General features: G+C 67.7%; 1 protein-coding gene across 1 annotated transcript; it reads right to left on the bottom strand.

The window, feature by feature from the left end:
• Positions 1 to 1,843: 1,843 nt before the first annotated feature.
• PLXNB3 (plexin B3) lies at positions 1,844 to 14,320 on the bottom strand. The gene is made up of 34 exons (XM_082681519.1): positions 13,283 to 14,320; positions 12,686 to 12,865; positions 11,944 to 12,072; positions 11,758 to 11,858; positions 11,169 to 11,298; positions 10,840 to 10,996; positions 10,643 to 10,751; positions 10,449 to 10,563; positions 10,211 to 10,336; positions 10,000 to 10,116; positions 9,620 to 9,713; positions 9,368 to 9,537; positions 8,971 to 9,122; positions 8,587 to 8,692; positions 7,746 to 7,876; positions 7,317 to 7,493; positions 7,010 to 7,202; positions 6,658 to 6,888; positions 6,411 to 6,572; positions 6,178 to 6,329; positions 5,914 to 6,014; positions 5,612 to 5,835; positions 5,316 to 5,494; positions 4,987 to 5,053; positions 4,396 to 4,723; positions 4,181 to 4,284; positions 4,001 to 4,094; positions 3,456 to 3,634; positions 3,174 to 3,334; positions 2,810 to 2,957; positions 2,597 to 2,661; positions 2,453 to 2,528; positions 2,257 to 2,331; positions 1,844 to 1,973 (listed from the first exon to the last, which is right to left on the bottom strand). The coding sequence occupies exons 1-34, from the start codon at positions 14,315 to 14,317 to the stop codon at positions 1,869 to 1,871; spliced, it is 5,673 nt and encodes a 1,890-aa protein (XP_082537645.1). The 5' UTR covers positions 14,318 to 14,320; the 3' UTR covers positions 1,844 to 1,868.
• Between the last annotated feature and the right edge of the window lie 5,744 nt (positions 14,321 to 20,064).

Raw genomic sequence — 20,064 nt, 5'->3', positions numbered from 1 at the left:
GCGCATTTATAGCCTCGGCCGCTGATCTCACCGCCTTTATAAATAGCCTCCCAGCTGCTCGGCTGTGGGCAAGGTATGCAGCGGGGAGGGGGCGGCGGCGGCGGCCCTGGAGGGCCCGGCCCCCAGGACGAGGCCCCCGCCCCCCGGGGCTGGCAGAGGGGACCCCTCCACCGACACGGTGTGACGCATGGCTGTGGGCAAGGTATGCAGCGGGGAGGGGGCGGCCCCCAGGACGAGGCCCCCGCCCCCCAGGGCTGGCAGAGGGGACCCCTCCACCGACACGGTGTGACGCATCCTCCACAGTGAGCTCCCTCGCACCCCAGGGCCAAGGGGGACGCCCACGCTGGCATGTGATGAACCGGGCCCCAGGCTGAGTCCCTGCGCCTCAGGGCTGGCAGAGGGGACCGCTGAGTGGGCCTGTGGCGGTGACCTGGTCGTCAGACTGAACCCCTGTACTCCAGAGCCCGCTGATGGGGACAGCCACACAAGGGCACTGCGGGCATGGCAGGCCGGGCTTTCACCCCTTCTCACATGCCCTAGGGTGCCGGTGACACTCTGGGAACATTCTCTGGCTTCCTGTTTGGCCCTTGGGGGAGCCTTCCCAGAGGCGATCCCTGCATTCCCACGGGTACCTCATTCCCTGCCCCCTCTCTGCTGGGTCCCCGCTTTTCCGATGGCTCCTTGATCCCCAAGACAGGCTGGGGCCCTCCTGTCCCTCAGTGTAGCGTCGCTGGGGGCCCCGGCCAGGCAAAGGTCAGGGGCGTGAGCTGCGGGCAGCTCTTCCCACCACAGGTGCTGGGCCTGAGTGACGGCCTGGGGACGGCCCGCCTGGGACTCTACTGCTGCACCGTCTCTCCCGGCTCCCTGCGGCCCAGCCCTGCCTTGCTTACTGGCTCCAACACGTGCACATATCCACGTAGGAGGCGTAGGGAGCTGTTCTTCCGGGCCCCGCCCTCAGGGGTCCTCGAGTGGGAAGCAAGTAAGCCCACAGCTCTAGTGGGCTGGTGGCAGAGATGTCCGGGTCAGGCAGAGAGCCCTTGGAGCTCGTGACCTTGGGACCCCATCCAAGGGACCAGGAGGAAGAATTGGGTCCCCAGAAAGGGGGTGGGTGGGGAAGCCTCCAGGGAGGCAGCAGGATGCGCTGGAGACCTCCGTGGCTGGTGTGGGTGGGGAAGACGAGGGGAGGCCTTGGGCGGCCAAGGAGCCCCCCGAGCCTGTGGGCACTACCGTGGGCTTCCGGCAGAGACCGGTGGGCACCTTGGCTCTTCAGAAAGAACACCGGCTGCTCCCAGGAGGGCTGGGGGGCGAAGAGGGGAGCCAGGAGGCCAGCTGGGGACTGTCAGAGTCAGAGGGAAGCGGAGGGGGCCTGGCGGTGACTGGCGACACTTGCTTCTACGTCCCTGTGCCGAGGAGAGGACCGGGAGGATGGGGTGGCATAGCTGGGGGCCTGAGGGCAGGGGCACCTTTCCCACAGGGGTCGGGGAGGGAGGAGAGCAAGGCCTCGGAGTCCTCTTTTTCTCAGGTAGCAGAAGTCGTAGCCCTGGGCCGAGGGGAGGGCTGTGCTGGGGCACTGAAGAGACTCACAGGCGAAGGTGGGGCTGGGCATTGGGCTTCTTCTAAAGACATTTCTGTTTTATTTCCAGATGTGATGCTCCAGCAAACACATAAATACAGTGGGGAAGGGGGAGGGAGAAAGGATGGTTATAAGTTAGAAGCCCAGGCGGGGAAGGAGGGAAGCGGAGGGGGCGGGGGGGGGGCGGGTAGGCAGCAGGGAGCCGCTCCCGCTCTCTGCCAGCCACTCCTGTGTCACCGGCTCCGTCCAGGCTCCGTCCAGGGCATTGAACTGGCAGACCCTGCTGCTGCCCAGCTCACAGGTCAGTCACCTTGTTCTCCACCAGGGCGGCAACCTGCTGCAGGCGGCAGGCCAGTTGCATCTTCTGGCCCACAGGGTCCTCCTCCAGGGCACTGATGATCTACCAGAGCAGAGGAGGCCGGCCCGCCTGAGGCCCTGGCCCTCGGCCCACCGGCCGCCCTGCCCTGGCTCCATCTCAGTAGCAGCCTGGGGAGCCAGAGCTCCCTGAGGAATCTGGACGGATGCCGAGCACCTTCCCCAACCTGGGCCTTTCCTCTCCTCTGCCCAGATTGGGCCTGGACACTGCCTCTCGCCCCCAGGGAGACTCCTGGGGCCTCCCTCTGGGCTCTGGGCTCCGGGCTCTGGAGGCATGCCCCTCCCCCCCAGAGTGCCCCGGGCCTCACCTGGTCGTAGTACCTGTGGATGTGGGTGTAGAGTTCTCGCAGAGCTTCCAGACAGTGGGGAGCGGAGGTGTAATTCTAGGGGTAGCACGCGGGGGTTGAGGCCCCAGCCCGGGCCTCGAGCCAAGCCTCCCCTTCCCCTCTGCCCCCCTCCCCCGCCCCAGGTGTGGAAAGGTGCACCCTCTGGGCCGGGCCTCACCCCCGAGAGCTCGGCCAGGGCCGAGTTCATCTCCTGGTAGCTCGCCGGAGGGCTCTGGCGAATGTCGGAGTAGTACCTGGAGGAGGGGACGGAGTTAGGGGCAGGCAGCGCCCATTCCCTCACCCGTGATGCCCCGACACCTACCTCTCCACCATCTGCTTGTAGCGAGGGATCTCCCGGGCGTAGAGCAGTTTGTTCACGGGGGAATCCTGTTCTGGGCAGGGGTGGGCGTGAGCGGGAGCTGGGGAGCTCTGCCCTGGCTTTCTGACTGTGCCACTCGTGCCCCCCCAGCCCCACCCAGGGCTCTTCTCCGAGCCCCCGTGGCTCCCCCGCCAGGCTTTCTTCCTCTGCCCTCACCCGGCCCACTTTATGCTCCGAGATGGTGCAGGAGTCCATGAAGGTCTGGGCAATGACGGTGAGGACGGCGTCCACGTTGTCCGACACCCGCACGTCAAAGATGAGCTGTGGGTTCTTCAGGGTGTTCACCCAGAACCTCAAGAGCAGGCTGGGGACACGGGCCAGCCGCGGTGTGAGCAGGCTACCCCAGCTGGCATCCTCAGCCTGGTCCCCGGCCCTGAGCTGTGCGGGGAGCTGGCCTGCGAGTCCGTGCGGGGGCAGCCGGGAACCCAGGGCGAAGGCCACCGGGCCTGGGCTTCAGTCCCGGCCCTGCCGCCCCCGCCCTGGCAGCGTCCTCTCTGCACGGGGGCAGCAGGCGAGGCACCTGTTAGTCTTCCAGATGTGTAAGGTCTCCAGGTCCTCAATGCCGTGCTTCTCGGCCAGCTCGTCCAGGAAGTCAAACAGGTACTTGACAGCGATGGGCACAGGCCGGTTCACGCTGAGGATGGCCTGGAAGGCGTCGTCCACAAACTTCTGCAGTGTGCCCTAGAAGGCAGGCGTGGGCGGTATGGGGGGGCAGGGCGTGTGCGCCTCGAAGCCGCGGCCAGCCGCGGCCTGCCTCAGTGGGTGGGGCCGCCCCGTCACCCCAGCTCCCCGGCCCACCTACCTTCATGGACAGCAGGCGGGTGAGGTAGATCTCCGGAATGGCCTTGGCCCGCGTCCGCTCCCGCTCCGGCTCCCTCAGGCTGCTGCGCCGCGCCTTCGCTGCTTCTGGCTCATCGGCGACTTTCACCAGGTGCCAGAGGCGGACCCCGCCGTCCTCACCGTCCTCCAGCGCGGGGACGTCTGAGGGCACAGAAGCCGGCCCTCAGTCCTTTGCACTCTCATGCCGCCGGCCGGGAGGCCCAGCCTGCTTCCCTGGTGAGGTGGGGCAGGGTGGGGGGCGCCGAGGGCCGCAGGGTAAGAGAGATGTGGAGGACAGGGTGGCAGCCCAGGGGCTCGCTCGGCCCAGCACCCCACGGCCCTGGAGCTCCCCGACCCGGACGCACTGCCGCCCTCGTCCACCCCGGGCCCCTGGCTCAGCCTGGAGTTGTGGCTTCCCCGCTGGCGAGGTTTGGGGAGACCCGGACACGGCAGACGGCGTGACCAGGACTCCGGCCTGCCCACCTCGAACTCGGGGGCGGGTTGGTGCGGCTGGGCCACGGGACTCACTCTGCCCAGAGGGGCAGCTCGGGGCCGGGCTCTGGGAGACGGCGCCTCCGTTGTGCAGCTGGGGAATGAGCCTCACCGTGGCTCCATCCGGGACCTGGCGGGGAGGGGAGCAGAGGCTGGGCTCCCTCCCTGGCTGACCCCGAGGCGGGAGCCTGCCCCCAGCGCCCACCTGCCCGGCACCTTGTAGTGCTGCAGCGTGTTGAGTCTCTTCCAGCGGTTCTGTGTCACTGAGGTCAGGTCCTCGTCCGACAGGGTTAGGTGACCAGCCAGGCCTGAGCGCCACTCTTGGGGGGACCCAGGGAAGCCGGTCAGCCCACGGCCTGTTCCCGTAGGGCAGAGCCGAGTGGCCACAGGTGAGAAGAGCCTCGGGCGGGGTGGGAGGGGTAGGTTCTCACCGAGGTCTAGGGCGTGCACTGAGGGCCTCTGGGAGAAGGGGGTGCCCTTGTAGACTTGGTCCAGCACCTTCTCCTTGACCTGGGTGATTGTGTCCGTGTCGAGCACCCGGGCAGGCACGCGCTGCGCCATGCTGCCCGCCGCAGCCCCACCAACCCCCGGGCCAGCCAGCACCGTCAGCGTCAGGGTTCGGAATTCCACGTCCTCCCGCAGCAGGCGGCTGTCGTTCAGGGTCCGTTTTGCCTTGCCTGTCACGGCGTCCACAGGGCCCTTGTCCACCTGGTACTGGATGGCCCGCAGGAGCACGTAGAGCGGCTCACCCGCTACCTCCTGCAACCACCAGGAAGGGCTGGCGTCAGCTGGGGGGCGGTGGGCGGTGCGGGCAGGGAGGGGCGGCCCGCTGCACGGAGCGAAGATGGACGGCAGGCAACGCCAGCGGCCTCTGCTTCACATCCAGCCGGGCAAATGTTCGTAGCCTGCCCCTCACCGACACCCCGCCCTCGAGCCCGAGGCCCCTGGGCGGAATGGGGGCGCAGATCAGTGAGGCCAGAGGCAGCAGCCCCAGAATGGCGTGAGGGGAGAGGGGCCCTCACCCTCAGGAAGGTGTAGAGACAGATGGACACCCAGTTGGTGAGCAGCTTCTCCACCATAGTCTCCGTCCTGCAGGGAGCAGGCCCCGGGTCAGAGGGGCTGCTGCAGGGCCACCCTGTGTCCAGGCTGAGGCAGGCGGTAGCAGGAGGGCAGAGCTGCTCCGCCTGGCCACCCTTTGTGCCCGGCTCGCCGCTCAGGATGCCCATCTGCTTCCCCACCAGCGGCTCCGGACCCAGCCCACCTCCCAGGGCTTCCCAGCCCCACCCACGCCAGGACAGGGCTGGGCGGAGCCAGCTCCCCTGCTGCCGGGACCGGTCAGGCCAAGGCCAACCTGCGTAGCATGAGCTTGGGGTTCTTCTGCACGTAATGGGCAGCCAGGTCTCCGAGCAGCGTCCTCACGATGTCGGTCAGGTACTCGAGCTTGCCGTGCAGCGCCAGGGACAGCAGCGAGGCCACGAGGCAGCGGTCCCGCTGGGAGAAGCTGGGCTGCTCCTCCAGGGTGTGGATGAGCTAGGCGGGAGGAGGGGGTGCTGGCACCCACCCCGGGAAGCCCTGCGCCCCACACATCCTCCCACGCCTGAGCCCACGCCTGCTGCCTGGCCCGCCCCCCGCCCCCGCGGCCCTCACCGTAAGGAGGAAGGGCTTGCTGTTGAGCAGGTTGGAGAGCTGCATGAGGCCCTGGCGCACCGGCGCGCGGCGGCCCTCTTCCCCGGGCCCCTCGAGGGCAGGCTGCAGCGGGCAGCTGCCGCGCCCGGGGAAGAAGACGCGCTCGGCGTATGTGCGGTAGTCCAGGAAGGGGATCCCGCTGGCCTCCAGGTCGCTGCTGAGGTCAGTCATCTCCGTCATCAGGTCTGTAGGCCAGGAGCCACCGAGGTGTGAGCTCAGGCCCAGGTCCGCCCTCTACCCCCTCCCCACCGCCCTCTCCCGACCTGTGAACTCCTTTCGGCACTGGTCGCCTACGCCGATCTCCAGGTTCTCCAGCTGCACCAGAACCTTCTGGTAGTCCCGCAGGGCCTGCTTGCTCTTGTGCCTGCGGCCCAGGGGCCAGGTGTCAGCCATGGGACCAGAACTGCCTGGGCCGAGGCCACTGAGCCAAGATGGCCGCCTGTGCAGAGGCCCGCCGTGGGCCACCCTTTCCAAAGGTGAGGAGGGGAGTTGGCGTGGGTGCACGCGTGGCAGGGCGGCCCCCTCACCTGTACACGAGGGTCAGGAGGAGCACGGCGGCGATCGGCACGGCCACGCCCAGGCCCAGGCCCGCCTGGGCCTCCACGGGGAAGGCAGAGAGCGCGGGCTCAGCCTCGTACTGGACAGGGCCCAGTGGCAGCCGCACGTTGCCCATCTGCACCTGCGGTGGGGACGCAGGGCTCTTGAGCGCCGGCCTGCAGCGCTCCGCCCGCCCAGCCCGGCACCCGGGGCCCAGCCTCACCACGAACTGCGGCAGCGGTCTGGAGCCGTTGGTGGGCTGCGGGGCCCGCGCGGGCGGCTCGCAGTACAGGTGGGTGAGCGTGAGAGTCTTCACCAGGCACTCGCCGTCGCCGATGTGCACGCGCACCTCCTCCTTGCTGATGCCCAGGTTGAGACCCTCACCCTGGAAGCCGGATCCGGGGCCTGAGTCGAGCCACCCAGCTGGTGCCCGCAGCCCTCGCACAGCGGCGGCCGGCAGAAGGCCTCACCTCCACGTCCAGGATGTGGCCTGGCTTGAGGCGGTAGGGGCGGGCGCGGCTGAGCGGGGCCAGGCGGGGGTTGGGCTGGTACAGGAAGTCCTGGCCCCCACTGGCGCGGGCGAAGTCCACATGCACGTTGTCCAGGGCGAAGAAGACGCGCCGAGGGCTGGCCCCGTCCGGCACTGCAGGGCTCCGGCACAGGAGGAGGCTGGACGAGTTGATGGAGCAGACGGTGGAGCACTGTGAGGTGGCGGGGCCAGGACGAGGCAGGGTGAGCCAGGGCTGCCCACTCGCTCCCAGGGACGTGGGGGCCACCCCACCCCCTCGCGGGGCACGGCGTCACCTGCTGGTGGGGCCTCACCTGCAGCAGGCCCCCCTCAAGCTGGGTGCAAGCCTGGGGCGCTGCGGCGGGGGCCCGACAGCTCCCCCTGGGGGTCGGGTCCCGGGGCTGCACCGCCACAGCCGTCTCCTCCGCGGCCTCCAGCCACACGGACAGCAGGGGCCGCTCTACCACGTCCAGGCCCGTGCCCCTGACTCGGATCAGCCGCCCGCCCCTGCGCCAGGATAGCACTCAGCAGGACCAGGGGCGGCGGGCAGCCCAGTCCAGTCCTGGCTGCCCGCCCTCCCGGCAGGGTGCACAGGTTGCCCCAGGTGGATCAGGTCCTCACCCCCGGAAGCTGACGCTGGGCTCCGCCGCCACGAGCTGGGGGTCGGCGGTGTAGTGGAAGGGGCTGGCGAGCAGCGTGCGCTGGGCACGGCCGAAGACCACTCGAACCACAGCTTCTCCTGGGCTGGCCTGGGGCGTGGTGTGGCACACGATGGCCTCAGGACACACTGGCTCCCTTCTGCAGGGTGGGGAGGTGTCTGGCATCTTGGGCTCTAGCCTCAGCCCGGCCTCCCCACCAGAGGCCTGCTTTGCCTCCCTCACCAAGGGCAGAGACCCCTGGGGTGGGCACGGCAGCCGTGGACCTGGGACTTTCACGGGGGCCTTGGGAGCCCTGAGCTCATCGCCCGCATTGTACGCAAGGGGACGCTGGGGCCCGTAGGGAGTATCCCCAGCTGACAGCGACCAGCTGGGGCCAGGAGGAGGGACTCACATACGACAGGGCTGGCTGCCCACAAAGGCACTGATGTTGCCTCCCGTCTGCAGGTGCTGCCCATGGATGGTGAGCTGGGTGCCCCCTGCCTGGGGGCCCCACTGGGGACTCAGGCTCAGCAGGACGGGGTCCTGGGGGACAGGGCAAGCTGGGGCACGTGGAGGCCCACTTCTCAGCTCTGCCTCCTGGGCCACGACTGACCCTGCTCTCCCTCCGGAAGCCCTGTGCCCAGCTCCTGCAGCCCCGCAGCTCTCCTGCCAGCCGCCCTGCCCCACCAGGGGGTGCTCTTCTCTCCTCGCTGCGTCTCCTCGTCCTCTGCCGCGGCTTGCACCTCCCAGGCCCCCCTCCCCGCAGCTCTAAGCCCTAAGATCCAGTCACCTCCTTGGGGTGCTGCCCCTGCCCCTGCACCCACTGCTCCCACCCCGGGCTCTCTGGCTCCAGCAAGTCTCGAGGGCTCAGGCTGGCACCTGGAGGCATCCCTGCTCTCCCCCATCCCCTTGCCCGCAGGCATCCGGGTGGGCAGCAAGTCCTGACAGGTCTGCGTCCCCGAGTGGTCCCCCTGGCCATCCGGCGGCCGCTGCACTCACTGCTTCCGCTGCTTGCCTCCCTCCTGGACAGCGGCCGGTGGGCAGCGTCCTCACCATCCCGCCGCTGCCCACAGCCCACCGTCCACTCAGTGGCCAGAACGATCACTCAGATCGCGTGGCTTCCCTCCTGGACATGAGGTGACGCTTCCCACTAACCTTAGGTCAGGTTGGAAATCCTCACGTAGGTGTCACTGCCCTCCTGTCCCTTCTTTCTACTGCGCCCTCTGTGGGGACCACCCTGGGTGGGCACTGACCTGGTAGGTGAAGTGCTGGGTTGAGATGCCCGGTGGCCGACTCTTAACGGCCACTTGGATTGGGCCCACGGTGCCGTTGGGGGCAGGAGATGTCACACACACAATTCTGCAGAGCGAAGGCCCGATAGCTGCTCAGGACCCCCGTGGGCCGGGCCCTCGCCTGTCGGGAGCCACAGGCCGCCTGCCAGCCGCTGCCCAGAGCCCACCCCCTCCACTCCTCTCGCTGCCAGCCCCCCCTCCCTTCCCCCGGCTTCATCTTCCTTCGGCGCATCTGACCCGGGCCCACGTTTCTTGGCTGCGAGCCTCCCTTCTCTCTGGGCGGCCAGTCTCTGAGGGCCTCCTTGGGAGGGCGTCCCTCCGCCCCCGGCTGCCAGGATGCCTCACCGGGCAGAGATGCGGTAGAGAGAGGGGTCAGGGCTGCAGGGCCGGCCAGCCACGCTCACGGCGTCCTGCACGTCGGCAAAGTCCCGGCCCAGGTTGGAGCCCAGGATGGTGAGGGCCAAGCCGCCCTCAGGGGGGCCGGTCAGGGGCTCAATCTGCAACAGGGAAGGGTGGTGATGGGATGCCCCCAACCTGCTCCTCCTTTGCGGTGTCGGGGGGTGCCTGGCCAGCCAACCAGACTGAGGTGGGACACAGCTGCTAGGGTTTGGGGGCCTGGGGCAGGGCTGCGCTGACCCTGGTAAAGCTGAGACAGTGGGGGGCAGGGCGGGGCCAGGCGGACCGCGATGGGGGATGGCGGATGAGTGAGAGGCTGGGCCGTGGGGGAGGGCTGGGGGCTCACCGCGTTGATGCTGGGTGCGGGACACAGCAGCTCCACGGCCCCCGGCGGGCACAGCGGCCCGTAGCGGCAGGTGGGCCGGTCGTGGCTGCACCACAGGCAGCCCAGGCTCCCGCTGGCCGCCTGGCAGTGGCTGCAGTCGGGGTGGCCCACCGCGCAGTCGTACAGGGTCACTAGGGAAGGCCAGGCGGTGCGCTGAGGCGCCTCCCCCAGCTGCACACCCCGCCCTGCCTGCTGTGCCGCCCCCAGGCTCACCATGAAGAGTGCGGGCATTGTCCAGCCTCTGGCCCTCGCCCCGGGTGACGTAGATGGGCACCGGGAGCTCCCGCTGGGCCATGGAGGGCTGGAACTGTGGGTGGAGGGCGGGGTCAGGCCCAACCCAACTCGGGACACCCCCTGACCGCCCCCCCCGCCTCCTCCAGGACGCTCCTCCCAGAATGCGTGCCATTGTTCAGGGCCCCCCCCCCCCCCCCCCGCCACCGCCGCGTCTCCCAGCAGGGGCTGTGGGCGCCACGTTCCTGTGCACGCCCAGGCCTGCCCACGGCAGGCCTCCTGAGTGACGACAGGCTGAAGGGGGCGAGCCCCTGAGGGCCCGCGCGTCCAGTGGCAGGTGAGGCTATGGGGCAGCTGCCCACCTGCTGGGCCTGGCAGTGGATGAGGCCGGCGTCCCCGGCCACCTCCTCCAGGGAGGCTGGCAGCCTCTGCAGTTCTCCGGGCAGCTCCAGCCAGCAGTGGTAGGAGGCAGGCAGGCCCTGGGGGTGGGCTCTGTCAGCATCCTGGACGCTGTCAGCCGCTACCACTGCTCCTCCCCCACTGTCGCTGTCCCCCACCCACCGGAATGCTCACCCGGAAATGCTGAAGGTTCCGCACGCGCAGGGCCAAACGGCTCTCCCAGCCCACAGGCACCAGGAGGGGGCCTACCAGGCCCTCGACCCGGGGACAAGCCCCTGGGCCCCGCACCTGGATGTCCACCTGGGGGAAGGAGACCCCTTAGCACTTCAGGAGTCGAGGGGCCTAGGCGGGCCCGGGGTAGGGCGGGCGCACGGCGGAGGTGAAGAGAAGCCAGCAGGCTGGGCCCGCCCACCTGTTGGGCACTGTAGATGGTCCTCTCGCCCTCCGGGCAGCGTTCCCCGTACACACAGCGGCTGCTCTGGGGGCACCAGTGGCACCTCCAGCGGCTGCCCACACAAGCACTGCACCTGGGGGGACGGGGGGACGCTCAGGCGGGGCGCCATCGGGACTCACCACCCCCACCCAGCAGCTGGGCCCGGCACTCACGGGGCAGCCGCGTCCAAGGCCTGCACGGCACCGCAGTCGTAGAAAGAGAAGTTGGCGGTAGCCACGACCACGTCCTCGAACATCAGGGCCAGGGGCAAGGTGATGTGCTCTGGGGGGCATATGGTGGTGGCAGGGGCGGCCATGTGGCTCCTGCCCCTCCGGCTCCCCCCTTGCCCCTCGCCCCGGGGGCCCCTCACCTGTGCCTGGAGGGTTATGCGGCAGCTGGTCTTGGGGAGGGGTGACGCAGGCCACGTGGGTCCCTTCCACGTGAGCCAAGCTGTCATAGTTCCCAAAGGCACAGTGGAAGTATTCGTCCACGGTGAGGGTGGGCAGCCGGGGCACAGACAAGGTGACCTGCGACGCATGCAAGGAAAGCACAGCAGGCGGGGGCCTCCTGGGGGGCCCAGCTCGCCGAGGGAGAGGGATCCAGGGCAAGGGAGGGCTGGGAGCGGAGGCAGCGGGAGAGGAGGAAGACGGGGCAGCCCCCGCCCCGGCAGGTGGCGGCAGGCGGCGGCAGGCATCTGACCTGGCCCTGCTCCTGGCGGGGATGGTGGGCCGGCAGCAGGCTCTGGATGTGCAGGCAGCGGCCGTCCTCGTAGCTCCATAGCCACTGGTTGGGCTGGGCTGCCCGCCCGCATTGGCCCTTGCGGGTACACCTGTGGGGCAGGGGCCCGTTGGGTCCCTGTGTGGGACTCAGGCTCCCTGGGTGATTTGCGGCAAGGGGCTTGGGAGGACGGCCCAGCTGGAGCGCAGCAAGCAGTGGGGGTGAAAGGGACTCTGCTCAGAGAGGAAGGGGCCAAGTGCATGAGCACGTGAACCTGACTTAGGGTTGCCGTGAGGGATTCCTGAGGCTGCTGTGAGGAGCGTGGGCTGGAGAGGAGCTGGAGTGGGCCAGGGGACACCTGAGAGAGGTGACGGAGGCCTGGCCCAGAAGGGGCTGGGGGGAGGAGAAGTGGACAGGCTGGGCAGTGGGGGGAAGGAGATGCCCACCAGATTCTCGGTTGGGCACGCAGGGCAGGATGGGGGAACTCAGCGACGGCCCTGCATCCCACCTCGGGGACACGACCCGGCCTCCTGGCCCACCTAGAAGTGCTCCGGGAGCGGCCCCCACTCACCTGCCCTGCAGGACGCACCAGCCGCACAGGGGGTCCCGGGCCTGGAGGCAGCTGCTGCAGTCGGGGAACTGGGGGCAGGCTGCCACGGGTAAGCGGTCCACCTGGACAGGCGGCGGGGTACGGAGGTGGTGGCTGCGGGGCCTCGGGCCTCGTGTGCTCACCCCCCACCCCCGGGACAGCCCTCACCTGCTGGGAAGTCAGCACGTAGAGGTGGCTGCCGCTGCTGTCCACCAGCAGGTCGGGGCTGATGGCCGAGCCCGGGGGCCCCACTTGTTGTGAGTGGTACACCTGGCCTCGGGTGCCATTGAGGAAGACCTGGGGGGATGACAAGGGCAGGGCTGGGCCAGCCCGCCGAGCCAAGGCCCGCTCTCAAGATGGCCGCAGGCTAACCGTTCGGAGGAGGTGCTGTCCCGGCTGGAGTTCCCGGGGAGCATCCCGGCCCACAGAGCTGTCTCCCCTTCTTGCCGGCCCAGGGCGGCCAGGCTGTGCCGTGGAGGGTGGGGCAGGCCCACGGGCATCCAGCCTGCCCATGTCGCCTCCCCCTTCAGCCTCACCCAGCTAGGGGGGCAGAGCCACCCTGGGTGGGGCCCTTGGGTGCCAGGGGAGGAAGGGCAGTTGTGGAGAGACAAGCAGGTCATGAAAAGGCAAGAGTCTCCTCTTATTGGCCGGAGAAGCGGGGGCCGCCTGGGAGGCGTCCTGAGCCACACATCTGGGAAGCAGCCCTCAGTGTGTGGCCTGGCTTTCCGACCTGCCAGCAGGGTACAGGCCGAGAGGTGTGGAAGGAACCCGCGGCTCACGGGGCTCCTGTGAGCCACCACAGGGCAGGAGTGCCTCCAGTCAGGCCACTGAGGCCGGGCCCGGCCTGGCAGCATTGAGGCTGGGACCGGGGGTCTGGCCGAGGCCCGCCCTGCCTTCATCAGGCCCTTACTTTATGCAGCTGGCCCTGGACGTCCCCCAGGAACGCTATCGTGTGTCCGTCTGCCTGGAGGGCTGCGACTGCGCTGATGGAGTTTCTGAGCTGCAGCAGAGGCCCCGCCTCCAGGGGCTGGCGGCCCGCAATGGGGCTCGGGGTGTGTTCGTCGCCACAGGGGTATGACTCGGGGGAGTCCTGCAGGGGCGGAGAGGGGGGATTCAATTCCTGGAAGAGGCACGAGGTACCTTCCCTGGGCCCAGATCTGCAGTCAGCCCAGGATGGCAAGGCAGCAGGCGAGAAGGGCTCAAGGTTGCACCGCAGAGAGGGAGAGACTGGCCAAGGAGACTCAGACAAGCGGGCCCCTCCTTGACATCCTCTAAAGCAGAGGTCACAGGCGATTGTCACATGAGAGCGTCCAGCTGCCCTCGGCCAGGACTACGTGTGGCAGCCCTGGCCCTGGTCAGAGAGATGCTGCAGGTCCACAGAGGGACAGGGCCGGGGTGGCAGGCCGGGCAACACGAGGCCGCGGGAGAGGCGGGAGCCGCTGCCGGGTGGCGGTGCGGAAAGCCTCAGGTGAGAGGGCAGGGGTGAGGCCCGGGCCCAGCCACTCACGGGCGGCAGGGTGACGCAGCGCGATGTGACGCCGTACTCCACGGTGGCTTCCTCCGTGCCGCCGGGGCCCCGGCCGCCCGTGGTGTAGCAAAGGCGCCGGGCCCGCTCCATGGTCGCGTCCAGGTCGGCCAGGGGAAAGGCGCACAGGGCCGCCTGCGCCCCCCTCGGGCCGGCAGCAAACGCTCCCAGTAAGGCGCCTGGGGCGAGGGAGGCGGCCTGGATGAGGCCGTGGCCCCGGCAGGTGAGGGGCACCTCCACGTAGGAGTAGAGGTTGGCATCCCCCAGGCAGACCCGAGCCACGTAGGAGCGGTACTCGGCCTGTGCCCGGGCCCCACGGCGGCGGAAGACGAAGTAGGCCGAGCGAGCGTCAGCGAGGGCCGCCACGTAGCTGTTGTTGTAGTCGGAGAGGTCGCCCACCACCAAGCGGCCCAGGCCCTCGCTGGAGAAGGGCTGTGGCCCAGCCAGCTGGCGCACGGTCAGGGGTGGCACCCCGCCCGACAGCTTGCCCGCCAGGCCCCTGGCCACCAGCAGGAGGTCCTGGCCTGGCCCGGGCACCACCAGGCCCACCGTAGCCACGCCCACGGCGTTGGCAGCCACGAACTGCCCGTCGCCGGGGTCCTCGGCCCGGTACAGCAGCTGCGCCACATCGTCGAGGCGCCGCTTCTCACACACTCCCTGCCGCACCTGCCCGCAGGCCACCAGCTCCCGGGCCCGGCCGCTCACCAGCAGCAGTTGGTTGGCGTTGTCGGTGAGCCGGGCCTGCGGGCACTCGGCCGGCTCCCGGAAGGGCACGCAGTCGGGGCTGTCGAGGACCGGGCCTGTGACGGCCACCGACTCGAGCCGCAGCGCGGGGCTGAGCTGGAAAAGGCGGTTCACCGCGCCCACGTAGAGCGCGCCCCGGCCTGGGGCCAGCGCCAAGCGGTTGAGGGTGGTATTGGGCGCTGGGAAGCGGTGTGCCCACGTCGGGGTGAGCGGTGGGCACAGCAGCGGCAGCACGAGCAGCAGGCAGGCGCCCAGTGGAGGCCGGGGTGCCATCGCGGGGCCCTGGGGGAGGCCAGGCAGGAAGGCATGAGTCAGGGCGGCTGTGGGAATGGAGGATGAGGGGGCAGGAGGAAAAGGAGAATCCAGGAGAGACAGAGACAGAAGGGGGGGAAAGAAGGACGGAGAGGCAGAGAGACAGCAGCAGAAAGCGGGGGCAGGGAGCAGCAGGGGAAGCGGAGAGGGAAAGAGTCAGAGGGAGACAGGGACAGGGGGGTGGGGTGGGAGGGTGGTGGGGTGGGGGTGGACACGGAGAGTCCCCAGGAGGTGGGGGCGGGGTGCACGAGGAATTTCCTTCGTCTACTTTAGATGCATCTAGATTGTGCAGATCCTGAAAAGCCACGGGAACACCAACAGGACTGAGTGGCAGAGAGAGGAGAGACCACAGAAAGGAGAGCAGCGCGGAGGGTGGGGAGCGCCTTTCCCCGGGGGGCGGCGGAGGACGGTGGAGGGCGAGGGGAAAGGGGACAGGAGCCCGGAGACCAGGGCCTGAGGGCCAGCGAGGGTGGGAGAGGAAAACTGCCCTGGGAAGCCAGCGGAAGAGAGGAGAGAGCCAGGCACCCCGCTGCCTGCCCCAGAGAAAGCAAGGGGCCAGTGGCCAGGGCCGAGGCAGAGGAGAACAGAGGGCTGGGAGGGCCCCAGACTGAGCTGGGGGTGCTCAGAGCGGGGATGGGGGAGTTGGGGGGCACCAAGAGACAACCCAGGGTGCAGGGGGTTGGGGGAGGCCTGTCCCTTGCCCCATCAGCCCCGGCAGCCAGGGTCCACCGGGACTGGCACGGGGAGGGTTAATGTGGGGGGGGCGGGTGGAGTGAGAAGAGGACAGCCAGAGAGGGCGGGAGGGGAGAGGAGAGCTTGAAAGAAAGTCCTAGCCAGAAGCTGGGCATGGACTCCCTTCCCCACCCATTTGGGGCCCAAGGCTGAGCCCTGAGGGAAGGGCAGGGCCCTAGCCTCCAGAGGAGGCTCCGATCCCGGGTTCTGCTGCGCCTTCCAGCTCACCTCCCGGCCAGGGGCCTTAGCACCCGCTGCCCAGCAGCCTCCTGCAGTGCCCAGGTGACACGCGCCACGAATCCCTGGGCCGTGATGGCCCCTCACGCCTCTCTCCTCCTGACCCCGGCACAGAGCCACAAGGACGGGGTAGAAGCCAGGTCCTGAGTTGAGCCAAGGTCCCGCACAGCTGGGTGTGTGGGCGCGTGCCAGCCAGGAGTGGGCCCACTGTCATTCAGCAGCCTGCCAGCTCCGGCCCCCGTGGGCGTGCCAGCTGTGGGGAGAGCTCCGAGGACGCCCCTGGGCCCTTATCTTGGGAATACAGACAGGAAGGTCAGGCCTGGCCTGGGGACAGGGCCGTTTCCTCTGGACCCTGGTATCGGTGGCAGTGTCTGCGGCGGGTGAGGGGCAGACGGCCCACAGCTGGAGGCGCAGCGCGTGGGAGCCCAGGCTCCAGGCTCCTCCGCGCTCCTCACCTGCCTTCCCTGCCCCAGAGGGGGGTCTCTGGGGACGCAGGACTCAGGCACTTACCGCAGCGAAGGGCAGCAGCAGAGGCGTCTCCCGGGGCAGTGGTGACGGGCACAGGATGGCTGTGGGGGGCATCGTCCTGAGGAGGAGGGAGACAGGCAAGGCTTGGTTCCATTCACACTCAACCCCGGGGGAGGAGGGAGGCCAGGGGGGCCGAGGCCTGGCAGCCGGGCTCCACCACAGCTGGCAGCTTTGTCAATAGTGGCTGGGCCAAGGCAGCCCTGCCTCCACGCCAACAATGTCCCCTCTGTCCAGAGGCCCAGGCCAGGGACCCGCTATCTGGTGTTCCTATCCCCATCCAGGCTGTTCTGACCAGGGGGCTCCCTGCCACTCCCCACCCCCAGAGAGACACCCCCTGGGATCTGGGGACAAAGGGACAGGGTTTCCTTCAGCCAGAAAAATGAGACCCACACAGCCAGTCCCCCACTCCCGCCCCGTGCCAGCCAGCGTGCTCCTCCCCGTGTCCCCCCGGGGTCCCTGTGAAGGGCGCAGAGTGGGCCACGGAGCCCCCCTGCGAGGGCCAGGGCCCTGCGCCCCTGCATAGCAGGCCTCACCCTCGGTAGCCTTGGCGCCTGGCTGGAGGGGAGTCCTGACCCTCAATGCCTGCGTTTGTCCAGGCGGGGGGCAGGGGAGAGACTGGCCAAGGCAGCCCGCCTGGGAGACCTTCTCCCCTCACGCCCCCCCACCCCCAGGGACTGGCAAAGTCGTGCCAGGTACAGTCTGGTGCCAGCGGAGGATGCTTCTGGAGGGGGCTGAGGCATAGAGGATGCACAGGAGGGGGTGGGAGCCCAGCCCTTAGCCCACCCAGCCCTTAGCTTCAGACTTGGCAACTGGTCGCAGGCTGTCCCCCTCCCGCTCGCTCGGGGAAATACCATCCCAGGATGGGTCTGGATCTCCCCCTTCACGTGTGGGGTGGGGAAGGGAGTGGCAGCCGGCAGCCGGCTCCTCTGCCTCCCTCAGAGGGCACCGTCCGCACACCAGGCGGCAGGGCTCAGGCCGTGACCCGAGGTGCGGGAACAGGTGTGCTTGAGTCAGTCTCCCCGTTTCCTCCACAGGGTGCGGTAGCAGCAGGCAGGCTCCAGGGTGAGGTGACAGCCACAGGGCTCGCTGCCACCTGGCTGGGCCAGTTGGGTGGCTGTAGGAGCGGGGAGCCAGGCGGGCCGCTTCCCTACCCCGTGCCCTGCCCCGTGGCCAGAGGCGCCAGCTCTCACATTTGGGGGCAGCAGCCGCATCCCTACCTCCCAGCGCCAGGGCCACCCATTGGCCAGGACTGGGGGGATCCGTGCCCCCAGGCATCAGGAGGTGTAGTCGCAGGACTTGGTCTGGCACCTAAGCGCTTTTGCCTGATTCGGGCTAGTCGGCCTGTGGACCCCTGGCTTCTCCTGGCTCCCAGGCGGCGCCCCCCACCCCGACCCGGCGGCCCCTGCACCCCGCGCCCTAGCCAGCCCCGGCTCCTGCCTACCTGAGCGGGCCGCCGGCCGGGCCGAGGAGCAGCTGGCGGTGCCAGGAGTGCGTCCCGGAGGAGCCCCAGTCTCCCTCCCCACAATGCAATGGCTCCCAGCCCGAGTTGTCCTGGGTGCCCCGGGAAGCCCAGCCCCTCCGCGCCCACCCCTTTGCCCGACGGCGCAGGGCAGGGCACTGCTGCCCTCTGCCGGCCTCGGTGGGCATGGCAGAGGGCCAGCCGCGCACCTGCCCGGAGGAGGTGAGAGGGGGCGGTGCCCTCCCATGGGGAGGTGGGGGCAGGCGGGCATTCCATAGCCTTCCATGAAGTGCCCTGACTGAGCGCCAGACTTGGCCCTGGCACTGGCACCGTTCAGAGACAAAGCCCACAGCCACCTGCCCCAAGAGTCTCCCGGGTCTCAGGGGCAGAACTACGTGCCAACAGATGAGACCCCACTGCCAGGACAGCCATTTGTGGAGGGCACTGTGGGTCACCAAGGAGGGGGAGTCAAGTCTAGGGCCGCTCAGGGCATCATGGAGAGCATCACAGAGGAAGTGAAGTTTAAGCTGACCTTGAACCACACCGTGCTACTCCTACTGTCATCCTCCAATGTACCAGGGCTGGTCTAAGTGTTCTGTGGACGTGAACTCATTCAGTCCTTCCAATGACCCCAGAGCGGGTGCAGTTATTCCCCCTGGTTCACGGGTGGGGAGACTGAGGCTTGCAAGGTTAGGAAACTTGCACAAAGTCACAGGGCTAGTAAGTGGTAAGGCTAAGAGTCAACCGCGGGTCCCTGCCCTTAACCATCAGGCACGAGGCCCTGAACCATGAAGGGCAGCAGGCATTGGGCAGGAAGGGAGATGGGGACTGGCCGAGGCCAAGCCTGCAGGTGACACGCCCACAGGGCATTTTCTCCTACCTGGAGCACAAGTTGGTCGAGGTGAGCTTCGAGGCTGCGGAGGGCTGGCAAACGGCTTTGCATTTGAACAAGCGCAAGCTGGTGGCCCAGGGGTGGAGAGCATGGGGGAAACCTGGGTCGGGGGGGCTGTGGGTGTGGAGAGGGGGAGCAGGACCCAGGAGACGTGGCGGTGGACAGGGTGTAGGCGGCGAACGCAGAAGGATCCAGGAGATCTCTGGGCTCTTTCTGCTGGGGCATCACTCCCTATGGAGCACGGGTGCCAGTGGAGGGGAGGACCGAGGGGCCCACAAGGCAGGAGGAGGTGGCCAATGGAGCTGGTGGGGTCTTAGCGTAAGAAGCTTGGCTCGGGGTGAAGAGCACTGGGGGTGGGTGGGAGTCACAAGAGGGAACTGGGAGACGAGGGGCGTCAGGGGAGGCGAGCGACCCAGAACCTGAAGGCCTAGCAGATCCGGAGGGCTACACCCCCCTCCCCCAAGGGGGAAGGCCAAATGCCCAAGAAGGGGCCAGGGAAGCTCCGGGAGAGGCAGGCTGTCCGGAGAGTGATGGGGGAGGGTCTCTGAACACTAAGACTGGAAGGACTGCCCCCCCCCCCATGGCCAGCTGGGCCCCTCCCCTCCACCGTGTCCCTCCTCAGCCTCCACCCCAGCACACACGTGTCCTTGGTGGCTTCGGGAAAGACAGACGCCTTCAGTCCCAGCGCTGGGAACATTTGTCCTACCTTTCCACAGAAGAAAATAAATCTGTCTCCAGGCAACACAATTTTTAATAAGTATGTATGTGTATGGCCTGCAAGGGCCGTGTGCACCGGTCCCAGGCAGAAGACGGGCAGCCCCTAGTCTGAAGTCAGTGGCAACGGTGAAGGACCTTTGCAAGCTTTGTGAGTTTTAACATCTTACACAAAGGGAATCGTGTTGTTTTCCTTCTGCCAATGGCTCCTTCCCCTCGCAGCTGGCCTTTGGAGATGTATCTGTGCCGATCCATGTGGATGGCCCATTCGTCCAGCTGCATGGGATCCTTCCGTCAGTATCCCTGCGAGGGGTGGGGAGGCGGCCTTGCTGAGGGCGGGGTTCTCTAGATGCCGGAAGGGGACTCGCCGGGTCATAGGGCACGTGCGCTCCGAGTTTGCCAGGGGTGGAGGAATCGCTTTCCAAGCTGGTGGCCCACACGACACTCCCACTGCCACTGTATAGACATTTATTTCTGTTTCTCCTCATCTTCACCAGTACTTGGACTTAGTACTTTTACTTTGTGTTTCGTACTTTCGGTCAATACAATGGGTGTGAAATGGTGATGCCTTGCTGGACTTCGTTTTGGCTGCGTTGGGTCTTCATTGCTGCGCGTGGGCTTTTCTCTGGTTGCGGCGAGCGGGGGCTGCTCTTCGTTGCGGTGCGCGGGCTTCTCATTGTGATGGCTTCTCTTGTTGCGGAGCACGGGCCGTAGGCGCGTGGGCTTCAGTAGTTGTAGCACGCGGGCTCAGTAGTTGTGGCTTGCAGGCTCTAGAGCGCAGGCTCAGTAGTTGCGGCGTGCGGGCTTAGTTGCTCCGCGGCCTGTGGGATCTTCCTGGACCAGGGCTCAAACCCGTGTCCCCTGAGTTGGCAGGTGGATTCTTAACCACTGTGCCACCAGGGAAGTCCCCCCGTCTTATTTTGTATTTTAATGTTTTAATTGAAGCATAGTTGATTTACAGTGTTGTGTTAATTTCTGCTGTTCAGCAAAGTGACTCAGCCATACACATATATAGATTCTTTTTCATATTCTTTTCCGTTACGGTTTATGGCAGGATGTTGAATGTAGTTCTCTGTCTATCCCTGCTTTACTTACTACAGCTTTAAAAGCAAGCCTTGATGCCGGGAGGGGGTCATCATCTTTCAA

This window comes from Grampus griseus (assembly GCF_964374135.1).
Source record: "Grampus griseus genome assembly, chromosome: X".
Taxonomy (NCBI): Eukaryota; Metazoa; Chordata; class Mammalia; order Artiodactyla; family Delphinidae; genus Grampus; species Grampus griseus.
This window is presented reverse-complemented; position numbering and strand designations above follow the sequence as displayed.